The 13244-nt window shown below is 57.5% G+C and overlaps 1 protein-coding gene across 4 annotated transcripts in view; it reads right to left on the minus strand.

The window, feature by feature from the left end:
- Positions 1–13244, minus strand: part of AGRN (agrin) — a 140939-nt gene that overhangs the window by 68673 nt on the left and 59022 nt on the right. For 3 of the 4 annotated variants that reach the window (XM_068915651.1, XM_068915649.1, XM_068915647.1), the window contains one exon: positions 2580–2627. In XM_068915651.1, the coding sequence (XP_068771752.1) occupies positions 2580–2627 (48 nt within the window). Of the gene's footprint in view, positions 1–2579; positions 2628–4574; positions 6078–13244 lie in introns of those variants that run through there. The other variant, XM_068915650.1, reaches the window with a different exon arrangement.

Consider the following 13244-nt stretch of genomic DNA (forward strand, 5'->3'; position numbering starts at 1 on the left):
CAGCCCACCAAAGCCACCACTGGGTAGGAAGCCTAAGAAGGGAGAGCCACGGTGCTCACCCAGCAAGCGTCAGCACTTGATCAGTTTAAAAGTAGAGGCATAGCCCCACCTAAGTCGATGGAATACGTGTATCTACAGAGCCTTTGTAGGACCAGAGTCAAGTCTCCAAGCCTGATACAAGCAATGAATACTGCCAATCTCTCCAGCACAGCAGAAGAGGCGAGAACCACCCTCTTTTTGCTGTTGGGGGGGGGGGGGGGGTGACGACCTCTTTCCTTTGCCCCAAAAAGCTTTCCAAAGAAGAAATTCCAAGCTTTCAGAAGAGGAACTCGCACCATTTCAGGGTGGCAAAAGGAGATGCCTCATTTGGTAAACCATCAAGGGTGGTGCTTTTCCAGCTCCTCTCTGTCGGGACCAGAGATCTTTTGGAATATGTCATCTGGATGGGCTGGGCTGCTAACATTTTGGAGCCCTAAGCTAGGAATTACACCTACGTTTGCTTTTATTTTTGTGTTAGATGTCTTCTCTGGTCCAATTATAGATTAATCACATTTCATCTAGCATCCATTTCTCCCCCGCCTCCTTCCCCACCCCCATCAGAGAAAGCAAGAAAGAAACAAACAAATAAACGTGCTATTAATTGGCTGCAGTTTTCCACTAAGCTCTTATCTGTGCACATAGAGCTAGGGAGGATGGGGAAGGTGACTGAACAGCCTGCCAGCAGAAAGTAGGGGATTTTCAGCCTGATTTTCAGAGGAAACGAGGCTCCTAGGATGACATTATCTGAGCACAGGCTGCCTGCCTGCACCCAACAGCTTTTAAGCCTGCTGATAACAGCTGATAACACCGTGGCCTCAAAAACAAGGTTCCTACAACTCTATAGAACCGAAAGACCTTAATAAAGCCCTAGCTCAGAGAAAAGGTGTATTGTGAGCACACCTCTTATCAGACACACAGCTGAGAGACCTTGTCAGTACCATAGGTACAGGGAAAGATGCAAATCCATAGGAAACCCAGCGTTGCTGTCCCATCTGCACTGTCACGGGAGGACTGGGAGTCCATCCCTGGGGACTAGGAAGGTACCACACTGCCTCGTGTCTCACACAGTCTAAATTGGCGGGTGGAAAGGCAGGTGTTAAAGAGCCCATAAACAAAAAATCTGTGCTAGCCAGCAGGAATGGGAAAGGAAGGAGGGCTAGGTTACAATCACATGCCCATACCATTTATGGCCAGGGCTGTAGAGATACCTGATGCCAGCTGAATACTCTTTTCCATTTTGATCCTGATGCTGATAAAGCAGAAACCTTTTGCCAGCTGGAGCACAAGCCCAACAGGTTTTCTGTAGCATTTGTACAGCGTTAGCAGCTGACATATCCCACACTGGATGGGCTGGGATGATTCGACTTTTACTGCTCAGCAGAAACAGTGGTTTAATGAACAGACAACAGTCTCTCTGCAGCCTCTGCTAGCTGCAGATGCACCCCTCCCCGAGTTGCTCGCCCCCCTGCCCAACACGCTTGCGCTGGAGAGTTTCCTACCTGCTTTCTGTCTATTTAACCTCCCGCTGCCATGAATCAGCACAGCCCACTCCAGTCCGTTCACAGCAGGAGCAAGAGCCACCAAGGCAGTGGACGGTCCCCGGGAAACACCGGGTCCCCATCGCTCCCCCAAAACAGGTATCCCTCTCTGCTTGGCCTACACGGGTTCTCAGGGCAGCGTGGAGGACGGCAGGGAAGGACAGCTGCTGCTCAGGCCAAGACGCAGCCCTCAACCTTTGGGCCCCACAACAGAAACGAGGACTCTCTCTCACTGTCCTGGCACGGACTGCTCTGACGCTTTCATTGCTGGCAAGGCTACACCAAAAAAAACTCGGGGACCAAGGGAGGCAGAACACTGTTTTGGTCTATTTCCTCCTGCAGACAGCCCATCACCTTCTTAGGGTCCTTCCCTTGCCTGGGACTCAGTGCCACACACGCCACACTTTGCTGGCACACCAGCAAGCCCTTCTGCACCTCCTTCAGCTTCCCCCTTCCCCTCTGCAATATCCAGGAAGGCAGCCTGGGGACAAACACAGAACAGTCGCTGAATTCACACTGTCACTTTTTAAGGTTAAGGCCCCCTTGCCCGATCCCCTCTCTTCCACGGCTTCACCAGATGAGGTGGGAGAGCTCTGCAAACCACTGGCAGCACATGGAGGAACGCGCCTCCTCTTCCAGCCCTTCTCCACCTCCACCACAGCTGCCTGGGAAACCTTTCACAGAGAGAAGGCTGCTGTATCTCATAAGGGGTAACAAAGGACAGCAATGCTCTACCCTCCCTCCCCACTCCAGAGGGAAACGCTCCGGGAAGAGGCAGCCGAGCAGACTCCAGACAGAGAAGGAAGGCAGTGCATCCCTGCATGAGCCGCAGTACTGCTCAGGGGAGAGAGAGGAGTGAGTCAGACTGCAAAACAGATCACTGGGTCAGGGAAGCACTTCTCCATCATCAGCTGGAAGAAGCACAAGAGGCTCAAACAATTTGCTTTCAAGTGCGTCCTGAGAGCAGGAACCAAGCTCCAGCAAGCAACGGTGTGTACTTACCATCTCGCGGGGTTGGCGGTGTCTGGGTAAAATAGCTATTGGGCTTGTCTGCAAAGAAACAAAAAAAAAGAACACAGGGCTATCAGATTCCTTTCTGCGTGCTCACTCCTCCCCCCACCCCTCTGTCCACAGCTCCCCAGGGGCTTCTGGGCTAATGTTTTAGCCCATCAGCACAGCACGTCCCCCACACCAGCAGGGTCTCGCAGCGAGGAAGTGACCAGAACAGCTCCCAGGAGCCCTGGCCCTCCTACTTGTATCAACGGAGCACCTCTTGCTTAGGACCTGGCAGTTCTAGATTTCTTCTAGGACCTAGATTTCTTCTAGACTCTTCTGCCTAGCTGTACCAGTGCAGGGACAGGGCTGCAGGTAGCTGTAATTTTAAAGCTGGGGGCTGCCTCAGACCATTTCACCAAGGCCATGACGCAAATCACACTATCATCTCTCACGCAAGCACCTCCCAAGGAGCAGGTTCATCGAGTCACTTGGGCTGAGCGGGGACAGTCCTGGGGGAACACTGCAGCCTCCTAGGCAAGAAGGTGGAGGTGATGGTGGGAGGAAAGGGCGGCCTGGGGCAGCAGAAGAGCCTGGCTCCTGAGGACATGACAGCGGGAGCCCGGAAGACGGTGGTACAGCCTCTGTCCCATGAGCCAGCCCTCTCCTCCTGAGGAGCAACTAATGAAGCAGGGAGCGAGAAGAGGTTCACTCAGCCAACGGCTGGCTCCATACACCCTGTCCATCCTGAATGAGAAACATCCTGAAGCCAGTGTCAAATTGTGTCCCCCCCCTCTCCACCATCTATTAAGTGACATGCCCACAGCAGTAAAGTTAGGCTGTGGCAGAGGACAAACCTTTTCCTTACTGGCCAAGCTCTTTCCCTTCCACTGCTGGGGCCCTGCTCTGGGCAGTGCTTTTTAAATGCATTTGTCTGTTTTTACCAGTTTTATCGAGCTTTTTAACCGCACACATACACACACGTGCACATAGCACATCCTAAAGCCAGGGCAGCAAGCCTTCCAGCACACAGCCCCACTTGCCTTCTAAAGGCTGTTCTCACAGCAGGTGTTGGGCATGTCCTGGCTTGGGAGGAGGTCAAAAACACTGCTGCATGAAAGAGTGCTCCTCCACAGGCGGTGCCCAAAAAAAGCTGGGCCTTGGGAGCCTGAACACCTGGGCAAGAGCAAGGTAATGGGGCACAGTGCCTAGAGTGGCTAGCAATGCACAGAGGTACCCACACCTACGTGCGTGATCTACTCAAGCATGCTAGAGATCAGATCAACAGCCCATCCAGGGGAAAACTCCATTTTACCCAACTTTCTGCCGATTCTTCAGAACAAGAGAGCAAATAGAGAGCAGGGATCCTATAGCAGTGTGGGAGATGCGTTTCCCACCCAACATATACTGTGACAGGGCCCCAAAAGGTTCAGCAGTTCACCCACAGTAAGGGAGCAGCAGAAGCCATTGGACAGACCAGGACTCCTAGGAGCCCATGTTTCTCCCCTCACCTCCCACACGCGGCCCCAGCAAGGTCCCTGTCTCACAAATAAACCGACCACGTCCTCCCCAAGAGTGTCACCCACGCTCAGACCTCAAGCAGCGGGAGGGAGGGAGCTGAGCATTTTAGACGGGGTGCAGGAAGGTGCTCGTGCAGCTGAGAACGTGAGCGTAACATGCACGGTGGGGAGCTGGGACTGACACATGCACATCCACCTTCGCTTCTCCACCCCGCAGCTCTAGGCAAACAATATCTCGGAGAAAAGTGGGACAGAGCTACAGAGCAGGCGGAGAAGGCTGTCGCCTCCTCAGCTCATGACGAGACCACAACACGCGAGTGAGACCCCCAGCGCAGGGCAGAGCCCAGCTGGTGATGGCAGGGGCTAACAGGAGGTCTACATTCAGACAGCTCCCCACCAGCGTCAGAGTCGTAGGCACGCTGGCCTGATCTAACCCCTTCCTCTCTCTCCCCCTGCTCCTCCCACGCGGCCAGGGGACACCTACAGTTATTGAGGAAGAGCAGCACGGCAAATCCCAGCGTGGAGGTGGCCAGGAGGATGAGGCAGATGTTGCACGGGATCATGAAATAACGCACCACCAAGGACACCTTGTGCTGGTACATCCGGTCCCGTTCTAAGGCCCCCGGTGCCATGGGGTACTGGCAAGCCGTCATGCTTGGCTGTCACACTGTGGGTCAAGGCTCAGCCTGCCACCGACCCATCCAAGGCAGAGCAGGCACAAGGCACACGCAGAAGCCCTCCTCCTCCCTCCCGTTTTTCTTCAGCGGCCACAAGACCTAAGTTTTCCCAGAGGTTCCCATCCTCTGCTAGCAGATGGGCCAGGCAAGCCAGGATCGCTTTCAGCGGCAAGAGTTTGTCCCCACATCTGCCATCTCAGAGACCCAGCCTGGGCATCAGGATCCGAGCCTGCTCCGGAGTGGTGTTGCCAGTCCCTCTTCCAGCTGGGAAGGTGTCGATCCACAGCTGCCAACAGAAAGCAAACTAAACCACCCACCAGAAAAGTGCAGAGAGCTCAACTTCTGCAGCCCAGCCCGCCGGGATGGGGACGAGCGTTTCCTGGCGTGGAGATGGCAGGAGGCGGCTGCGATACCAACATACAGCGGTTCCTGAGATTAGGGCCGGGACAGAGCCAGCACGAGCAGCGCTAGCGCAGGACAGTCTTGGCAGAGTCCGTATCCTCTCGGCAGGGAGGTCCCGCTGCTCCGGTGGCATGCGGCTGCCTCTCAGCTTCCCGTTCAGATGCGGGGCCGGTCTTGCTCCGGGAACGCTGAACGGCTCCTACAGCTGTAACTCCTCCGGGGCAAGCACGCCCCTGCTCACCGGTTCCTGACCCTCCACGGCAAGTCCCCGTAGCCAGGTGCTGGGAGCAGCCAGCGTAACTCAGTTGGCCCACGCCGCCAGCGAGGGCAGGAGGTCCCCCTTCCACGCTGAAGCAGCTTTCAAAGCAATTGCAAATCCATACCCGCTCAGCTCAGGTTTCCTCGAGAGCAGCAGCCGGCGAGCAGCTCTCCTCCTCCGCCTCTCTCCAGGCGAGCCGGGTGCCAGCTCTCTGGCACCCTCCCACCCCTCCGGCGAGCAGGGGCTGACGCTCGCGCTGCAGGAAGGGGCCGCAGCCTGCCTTCTCCTCCTCCGTGGGCTGTCACTTCTCAAACCTTGCCAGCAGAGAGAAACGCTGCCCGGCGCGACTGCTGTCACCACCACCGCGGTGGCCCGGGCAGGCCAGCTCCCCTCCTCACGCCGCTGTGACATGCCAGTCCTTCCAAGAGAGGTTCCAGTTTCTTGCCGAGCCCGGCATGAAGGGATCAGACACGCAAGCTACCGGCGGGGGGAGCAGCAGCCGCCACTGCCTGGGTGGGTGTGCAAGATGTGGAGGGAGCTTAGAGACCTAATTCCAGATCCTAGGGTTTATCTCCTGCACAGCGTTGAACGACAAAGCAAGGAAAAAAAAAAAAATACCCCAAGCGATTGTGTCACCTCCTGCCCCGTGCCCCACCTGCTCCCAAGGAGCCCCGGGAGGGCAGCGGTGCCCGCCAGTCCCCGTCGGTGGCCTCTGAAGACCTCCACGCACACCCCCCCCTCCCCGCCTGGGTCCGGGCAGCAGGTCGTCCCGGCGAGAGCCGCGCCGCCGATGCCTTCCTTCCAAACGGTCACGCTGCCAACAAAGCGGGGCGGAAAGAAAAGAAAAAGGGAAGGCGAAAAGGTGGAGGAGGAGGAGGGAGCCGGCGCCACGGCCACTCGGATCGTGGACTGGCTGGCTCGCCTTGGCCAGCCGCTAGCGGTGAGAGCGAGAGGCAGCGCAGACAAAGGGGGGAGAGGCTTTGGGGATCGCCCTGTCCTCCGCGGGGGACTCCCTCGAGCACAAAGGGAAAGGGGAGGGCGGCCCCCGGTACCTCAGCGTGGGTCCTCTCGCCCGGCTGCCGCTCCCGAGCCACGAGCACCTGCGCGCATCCTGCCCTCCCAGAGATGGAGCAGGCAACGCGGGGCGAGGGCGGCGGCGGCGGCTCGGCAGGCTGCTGGGATAATCCCCTCGCTTCCCTCCCTCACGCTCGGGGCTGGGGGGGGGGGATCCTTCTCCCCTCCTCCTCCTCTTCCTCCCACCCCTCTCCGCCTTTTCATTCGTGAACTAAAGATATTGGGAGAGGCGGAGACTGCACCGTCAAAACTCATTACGCCTGCCCCGATGCTCTGCCGCCGGGGGCCCCCCCTGCTCCGCCCCGCCGAGGGGGCTCCCCGGCCGCAGCCGGGAAAGGGGGCCCGGAGGGCACCTCTGCCCTCTCCCCTCTCTGCGACGCCGCCGGCTCGGCCGCAGACGCCGGGGAACGGGGGCGGCGCGCGTCTCGGAGGGGCCAAAGGCCACGTCACGGCCTGAAAAAGGGGAGCACAAATAGTAACATTGGGGGTTTTAAGGTATTCATTCTAGCGAGAGCAAGAGGAAGACAAACTCATACGCTCGGGCATCAGCTCAGAGCGAAGGCAAGGATTAAGGGAGCAAGGTCCTGCTCGAAAGGCCACCCAGACCAAAGCACACCAGCAGCGGGCCAAGCGCAAAAAGCGACGCGCCCGGGCGCAACGCTCCTGCTGCCACCTGAGCCCTCCCAACGGCGGTGATGCCCGTGCAGGCTTCAGAGGCTGAAACCCAGGCCCGACCCGCGAGACAAGCACAGACCCCCACGGACCGCACCCTCCGCCTGCTCCCCACAGCACCTCTCCATCCGAAGCTCTGTCGGTGCTTACGCAGCATCCCAGGCATCACGCGTGCCACGTAAGCTGGATGCCCAGCTGGTTAGCCACCCACCACCCGCTCCTCCGAAAGGCAACAACTCGAGAAGGGAGAACAACCTCCGCTCGCGGCGCGTACCCCTCTCAGCGCCACCCTGCTTCTGCCATGCTGCTCCTCCCTCCATCACCTTGGCAGTTGGCCTGGAGCCTGAGGGACACAAACACTGAAGCAGATCCCACCTACTCGCCCCTCCGAGGAGGGGATACTGAGGAGACTGGGTGGTCCTTTAGCTGGGCATCTCGCACACCCTGGGGCAAGCAGGTTGCTGGCTCTCCTCGTTAGGCACAAGCTGCCCTGCAACTCCACCACAGGAGTCACGCGATTCCTCTCTGCTAGAGGGACAGGCTGGGGGAACCTTCTGAAGATCCTGGCCCTGCAGATGCAGCTTGCCAAGAGAGTTTGCAGGGCAAAAGAAAAACGGCGAGGGGAGGAAAGAAATCCAACTCACGTCCCAGACGTTGCTCCTCTTTAAACCTGCGTGGCTCCTTCCCCTCCTTGGGGACCTGCACAACACGATCTCAGCTTGCCGAGAGGCGCGGGCTGCATCCTAACCACCCTGCCGGGAGCGGAGCCCACACGAGCAGGGTGCCTGATTGCCTCGCGTCCGAGCGCTGAGGCAGATCGGAGCGTGCCCTGGGAGCCGTTCCCCTCCTGACACGCAGGAGAGCTGCCAAGAGCTCCTCAGAGCATTAAGTGCTAGGAGGGCTCGGCAGGAAACGCTCTGCCAGGCAGTCTTCTCCTGAGCTGTTCCCGCTGGGAACCCATCTCAGGCACCTCCTCAGGAGCAAAGCCCTCTGCCAGGGAGAGCACTGATTAGCCAGGCTAAAAAGGGCCCCTCCGTTGGCAAAAGTGCTTCATATCTCAGGGCTTGGCAGCAGCACAACACCCTTCCAGGGTGTTGTTCTCCAGGTAAATGTGTTCTGTGATTTGCTCATCTGTCTTCGCACCAATCCAGAGTGCCTTGGCAACTGGACTGAGAACCTCTAACCTCACTGCACGTGGAGCCCCTGTACCCCTCCAACCTACTCCCCCAGTACCCTTTCAACCAAGGGCTAAGTTCAGGTCCTTCTACTACTGCCTTGTCCACAGTTTTCCTCCCTGGCTACAGCAACCCTCTGGGAATTTCTGGAGTATTACACAAGAAGTCAAGTCCTTCTCAAAGATGACAGCGGAGTACCTCGGTCCTATCCTTCTCTTGGTCACCATGCAGCCAGTTAGGCCTGGTCTTGGTGTCCTTCCCCAGGGCACAGATGCCAAGCGTTGCCTGAAGGCCCCGTAATGACAATGCAGTGCTGTACTCTGGCTAGTGAGCACCCCTCTCCCCTCCACCCTCCTGGCCTAGCTCCACATCCCCACGTTGTTAGGGATTCAGAGCCACGCTCCTCTGGCAGTTCCAACACATGGGAGCTAAGGCCAAAGGCTTGGCTTCAGATAAAGAAGCAAGATGGAGAAAATCCCAAAGAGAAAGCAAGCACATTTGCATCCTTCTCTGTGCATGTTTACACATGCAAATCAGCCACAGCACAGTCCTCCCTTTCTTCCCAGGTCTGCAGGGACTCTGTCCCCTCCAGCCATTCGGGGGCCACTTTTAGGGGCAGTGCTATTTCAGCTCTGAACAGCCTCTGTGTCCTGGGGGAGGCAGGTTCAAACTCCAGCATGAGCAGACCAGCCCGTCACCTTCCTAAGCAAGATAAACAAAAGCACCTTTGCCCCTTGTCACTCTTTCACATGAGATTTTACAACCAGAAGAGCTGTTTGCACTGGGGAGACATCGCACTTGCCCAGCCCATGTGGGTCATCAGTTCTGTCCGCTACCCGCCTCTTCCCCAGGGCAGGCCCATGAGTACACCTGCACCCATGAACAAACGTGGCAGTTGACAATGCTGGCATCCTTTTGCATCAGCTACAGCGCCCAGGAACAGCAAGTCCCCCTGCTCCACTCCCTCTGCCGGCCATGCCTACAAAACGCACAGAGCCCTTCCCTTCACGCTTCTCCAGTGCCAGCGTACCAGGGACGAGACAGGAAAACACAGCAAGAACTAACAACGTGGAAGAGCACGTAAAAGTCACCTTTGGCTCCACCAACGTGGGTTGGCAGTTAAGAACTCAGAAGAGCTGGCCAGCGCGCCCAGCAGCGCTAGGTCCAGACTACCCGGGCCCAGCCAAGCTCAGGGGGGAAGGGGCCTTCGCGCACGAGCAGAAAGGCACCCCAAGACGCAGCGAGGTGGGGACAGCCCGGTTCCTATAACCCCCCAGCCTCCCCTTACATCTCCACCTGGCTCAGTCCATAGTCTGACCGGCCCTGGGTAGAGGCGATTCACCCAACTACAGGGACCCTTCCCCGAGCCATGCTGACTCTTCAAAGCAGCCCACCCACCACCCGACATCCTCACTCCGAACGAGGCCGCGCATCCACGCTGATGCCGTTTCTCCCTTTTCTCCTCCCTGGGACCTCAGTAAGGCTGCAGATGTTCAGAGGGCCAACCCTCGCAAGGGGCAAGAGGCAGAAAGTCACCGCATCTGCCAGGAAAGAAGAGGGAGGCACAGGGGACAGCTTGCCCAATTCAGCACCCTCAGACACAGCTGCTGCTCTTCCGTTATAGGGAAGAAAATACTATTTTTGAGCACGTTCACATCCTCCCCTGCCCAATTTTCTAAATGAAACTGTTTAACGTACTAAAGGCCTCTGTGTGGTCAACAACCACTTTAAAGTCTGCTGCCGTTACCGGGTTTATTTCTGAGCGTTCACAGCAAGGGTGTTGCAGCGGCTGCCAAAATGCTGCACAGAGCCAGAAGGATGGTTGCAACTGCTTGTGCTCAGTTTGACAGGGCAGAGGCTTTATCCTCTTGCTTCTGGATCACAGAGCTGGCAGGAGACACATACTCCATCTCAGGGCCTTGCTCGTCATGGCACATCAGCCCCTGGCCGGGCAAGGAGGACTGAGATAAGCACTACCCGTGCAAGCTGCTCTGCATCCTTGCATCAACCATGGATGGGGGAACGGGCAGCAAGCTTACACACATTTTGGGGGGCACCCCCAACCCCAGTGCTCTCAAAATCACCATTTACTTGCAAAGAGAGAACAAGAAGCAGATGACACCACTTTCATTTCCTTCAGCTCCCCATTCTTGCCTACCAGATGACAGATAACAACCTGAAAGACTAAAAACCAGCGCTGCTTTGGGAGCCGACTGACTGCCGTCAATCTCCTCCTCCTCACCGAGCTAGAGACCGTGCAGAAGGCCTCGGCTCCTGCAGTTGTCAGGCTGCCTCCCCACCTGGCTCCCTTCTCTCTAATCCTGTTTGGCAGGGAGCTGATTGGGATTTATCTGACAGCACCCAGCGCCTAGAGAGCCATTTTGCAACTTCCTCCTGGAGGAGGAGGAGGAGGGAGCCCGGAGAAGGCGTTAACATGCTCTCCCTTCCCCATCCCCTCCTGCAGTTTTACAGGCTAATTACCAGCATTACAGAGAAAGGAGAGGGAGGGGGAGAAAGTGGGGATTTTAATTATTTCATTTAACACTTGGCAGGACCCAGCTCGACTCCTGCTGAGCAGCGCTTGGAAATGAAGAGCTTTTAAACCCCATCAAACGGGGAGCAGAGCAGACGCAGGAGAAGGCAGGCAGGATGGGGCTGGGGCGCGGGGCCTTGCAGCTGGCTTGGCGTGTGCGCTGGGAGTGGAAAGCGGTGCTAATTCACACCATTCCTAATTAGCAACCACCGTGCAGGGCGGTGCTGGACAAGGGTGCCTGGCTGCCTCCTCTGATGAAGGTTTCCCCCCCCCCACCCCGACTTCATGACTTTGTCCTGAAACAGCCAGCAGATGAAAGGCCAGGGCTGTTTGTTGCTGCTGGGCAGGCCGCCTGGCTCTCTCCCGCTGGCGGGGCAGGGAGACAAAGCTGCCAAGGACGCAGCTGCAGCGGGGCTGCGCCCCATTCCCACACCCGGGCATGGGGTGCTGCAAACCACAGGTCCCGCGGCACGCTGGGCTGAAGTACTAGAGGGCTCAGCAGAGGGATTTTAGCCTCCTTGAGCTCATTTGACTTCTCTTAAGAGCCACTTAAGAGACCACCGCTTCCACTGGAAACGAAAGACCTGGCGAGTCTCCTAGGAAGAGGTGCCACTGCTCCGTCAGGAGGGCCACAGGCATGGCCAGGGTGCAGCAAGGACAGGGGGGACTCCGCAAACGGGTAGAGACCCTACAGACCCCCACCCCCCCGATGACGCAGAAGAGGGACAGTCGCTTGGGGCAGTCTGTCCGTGAGCCCAAGGCAGGGGCGCTCCACGGAGGTTCCCGATGTCCTGGGAGACAGGGCAGCCCTTGGGGCCCCCAGCAGCTCCCATGCTCTCCTCGCCGGGCTCTGCCATCCCACTCAACCCTGCAGTATCCAGAGCCACCCTTCCTGGGGGCAGGGCCACATGCCGAGAGCCCCTACTCCCAATGGAAGCCCCTTCCTTCCACACAACTCTGGACTGCACAGATGTCTTCCAGACCTCCTTTTAAGGATGCTTAAGCGTGAAGCGTTAGAGCAGGCCACACACGTGCGCTCTAGGGAATACAAGTCACCCTCTCGCAGAAGCACAGGCCTCTCCCCGAGCTGGTGGTCCGCAAGCCACAGCACGTGTACATGCTGTATCGCAACAGCAAGAGAGCCCCTCCATTAGCAGATGTTCCCCCCCGCCACAGCACAAAGCTCACATCTGTTCCACCTAGCCACCACCATGCAACAAAGAATGGGTTTTGCAAGGTCTCTGTCTCCCCCCCTTAAAAAAAAAAAAGAAATAAAAGACAATTGCTTTAAAAATACAGTTCGCACCCAGAAATCAATGTCCAAAAGTAAGAGCATGAGGCTGCTGGACAAAAGCAAACACACAGCAAAGCATAAGCAATCCCAGCGGAGGGGGGGTCATGCAGCTCAGCACTAAACTGCAGAACTCCTTGCTGTTCTGGCCCAGCAACCCCCACGCTCCTCGTCCAGCCCTGGCATCCTCTGCCTTTGCAAACGTGAGCCACTGCCCCGGGGCGAGCGTCGACAGGAACTGCGGAGAACCCGCTGGCATCGCTCCCAGACCCAACAGATCCACGGATCAAGTCAGCTGGTGGCGCACAAGCCTGTGAGCTCAGCTTGCAGGCCCCGAATGAGGCAGCCAGGCTTGCACATGCAACCCAGGAGGACTTCCCAGACCAAGACACTGCCCTACGGGTCGCAAGCCTACAGCAGCCACCTGCTGCAGGTCCCAGGGAGAACAACGCTGTCCATCGGCTCGGTGTGCTCACACGCACCCCACTGCAGGACCTGCGTTCGGGACCAACACAGGAAGCAGCAGCAGCTGGGATGAAGTAAGGAGACTGAATATAGCTTCTGGGACAAAGTCCCCTCAAGGCCACCTCCCTCTTTTTGCATCTTTTTGCACGCAGCATTACAGTGCTAACCCTAAGCCCATGCAAAGATGCAGAAGTACGTGTGGAGCAACAGCCCGGGCTATCCATCTCCACCTCCAGACCCAAGATGCGGCAGGCGGCCTGCCCCAGCCCAGTAGCCTCCGCGGCTCAGCGCTGAGCTGGCTCCTCTCGCAGCCTCACACTGCCACCTGCCGCTCTCACTGAACAGGTTCAGGCTTCCCATCGAGGCAAGAGACTCCATCCAAAAGCCAGAAGGCAAGCTGCAAATAGCACGATGCTGCTCATCGCATCTTGGCTGACGTGATGTGGGAGTGTGGCATTACAGCAGGACAACGCAAGGGTGACGAGGAAGGGAAGCCCTTCCCATGCTGAAGAAGAATAAACCTTTCAAAAACCTTCAGCAGCCTAACACCTGCCCTAGGTTTCTGCTCTGAGCTAACTTCTCCCTGAGATGGCATCAATCCCTTCC

Source organism: Struthio camelus, chromosome 21 (assembly GCF_040807025.1).
Source record: "Struthio camelus isolate bStrCam1 chromosome 21, bStrCam1.hap1, whole genome shotgun sequence".
Classification (NCBI taxonomy): Eukaryota; Metazoa; Chordata; class Aves; order Struthioniformes; family Struthionidae; genus Struthio; species Struthio camelus.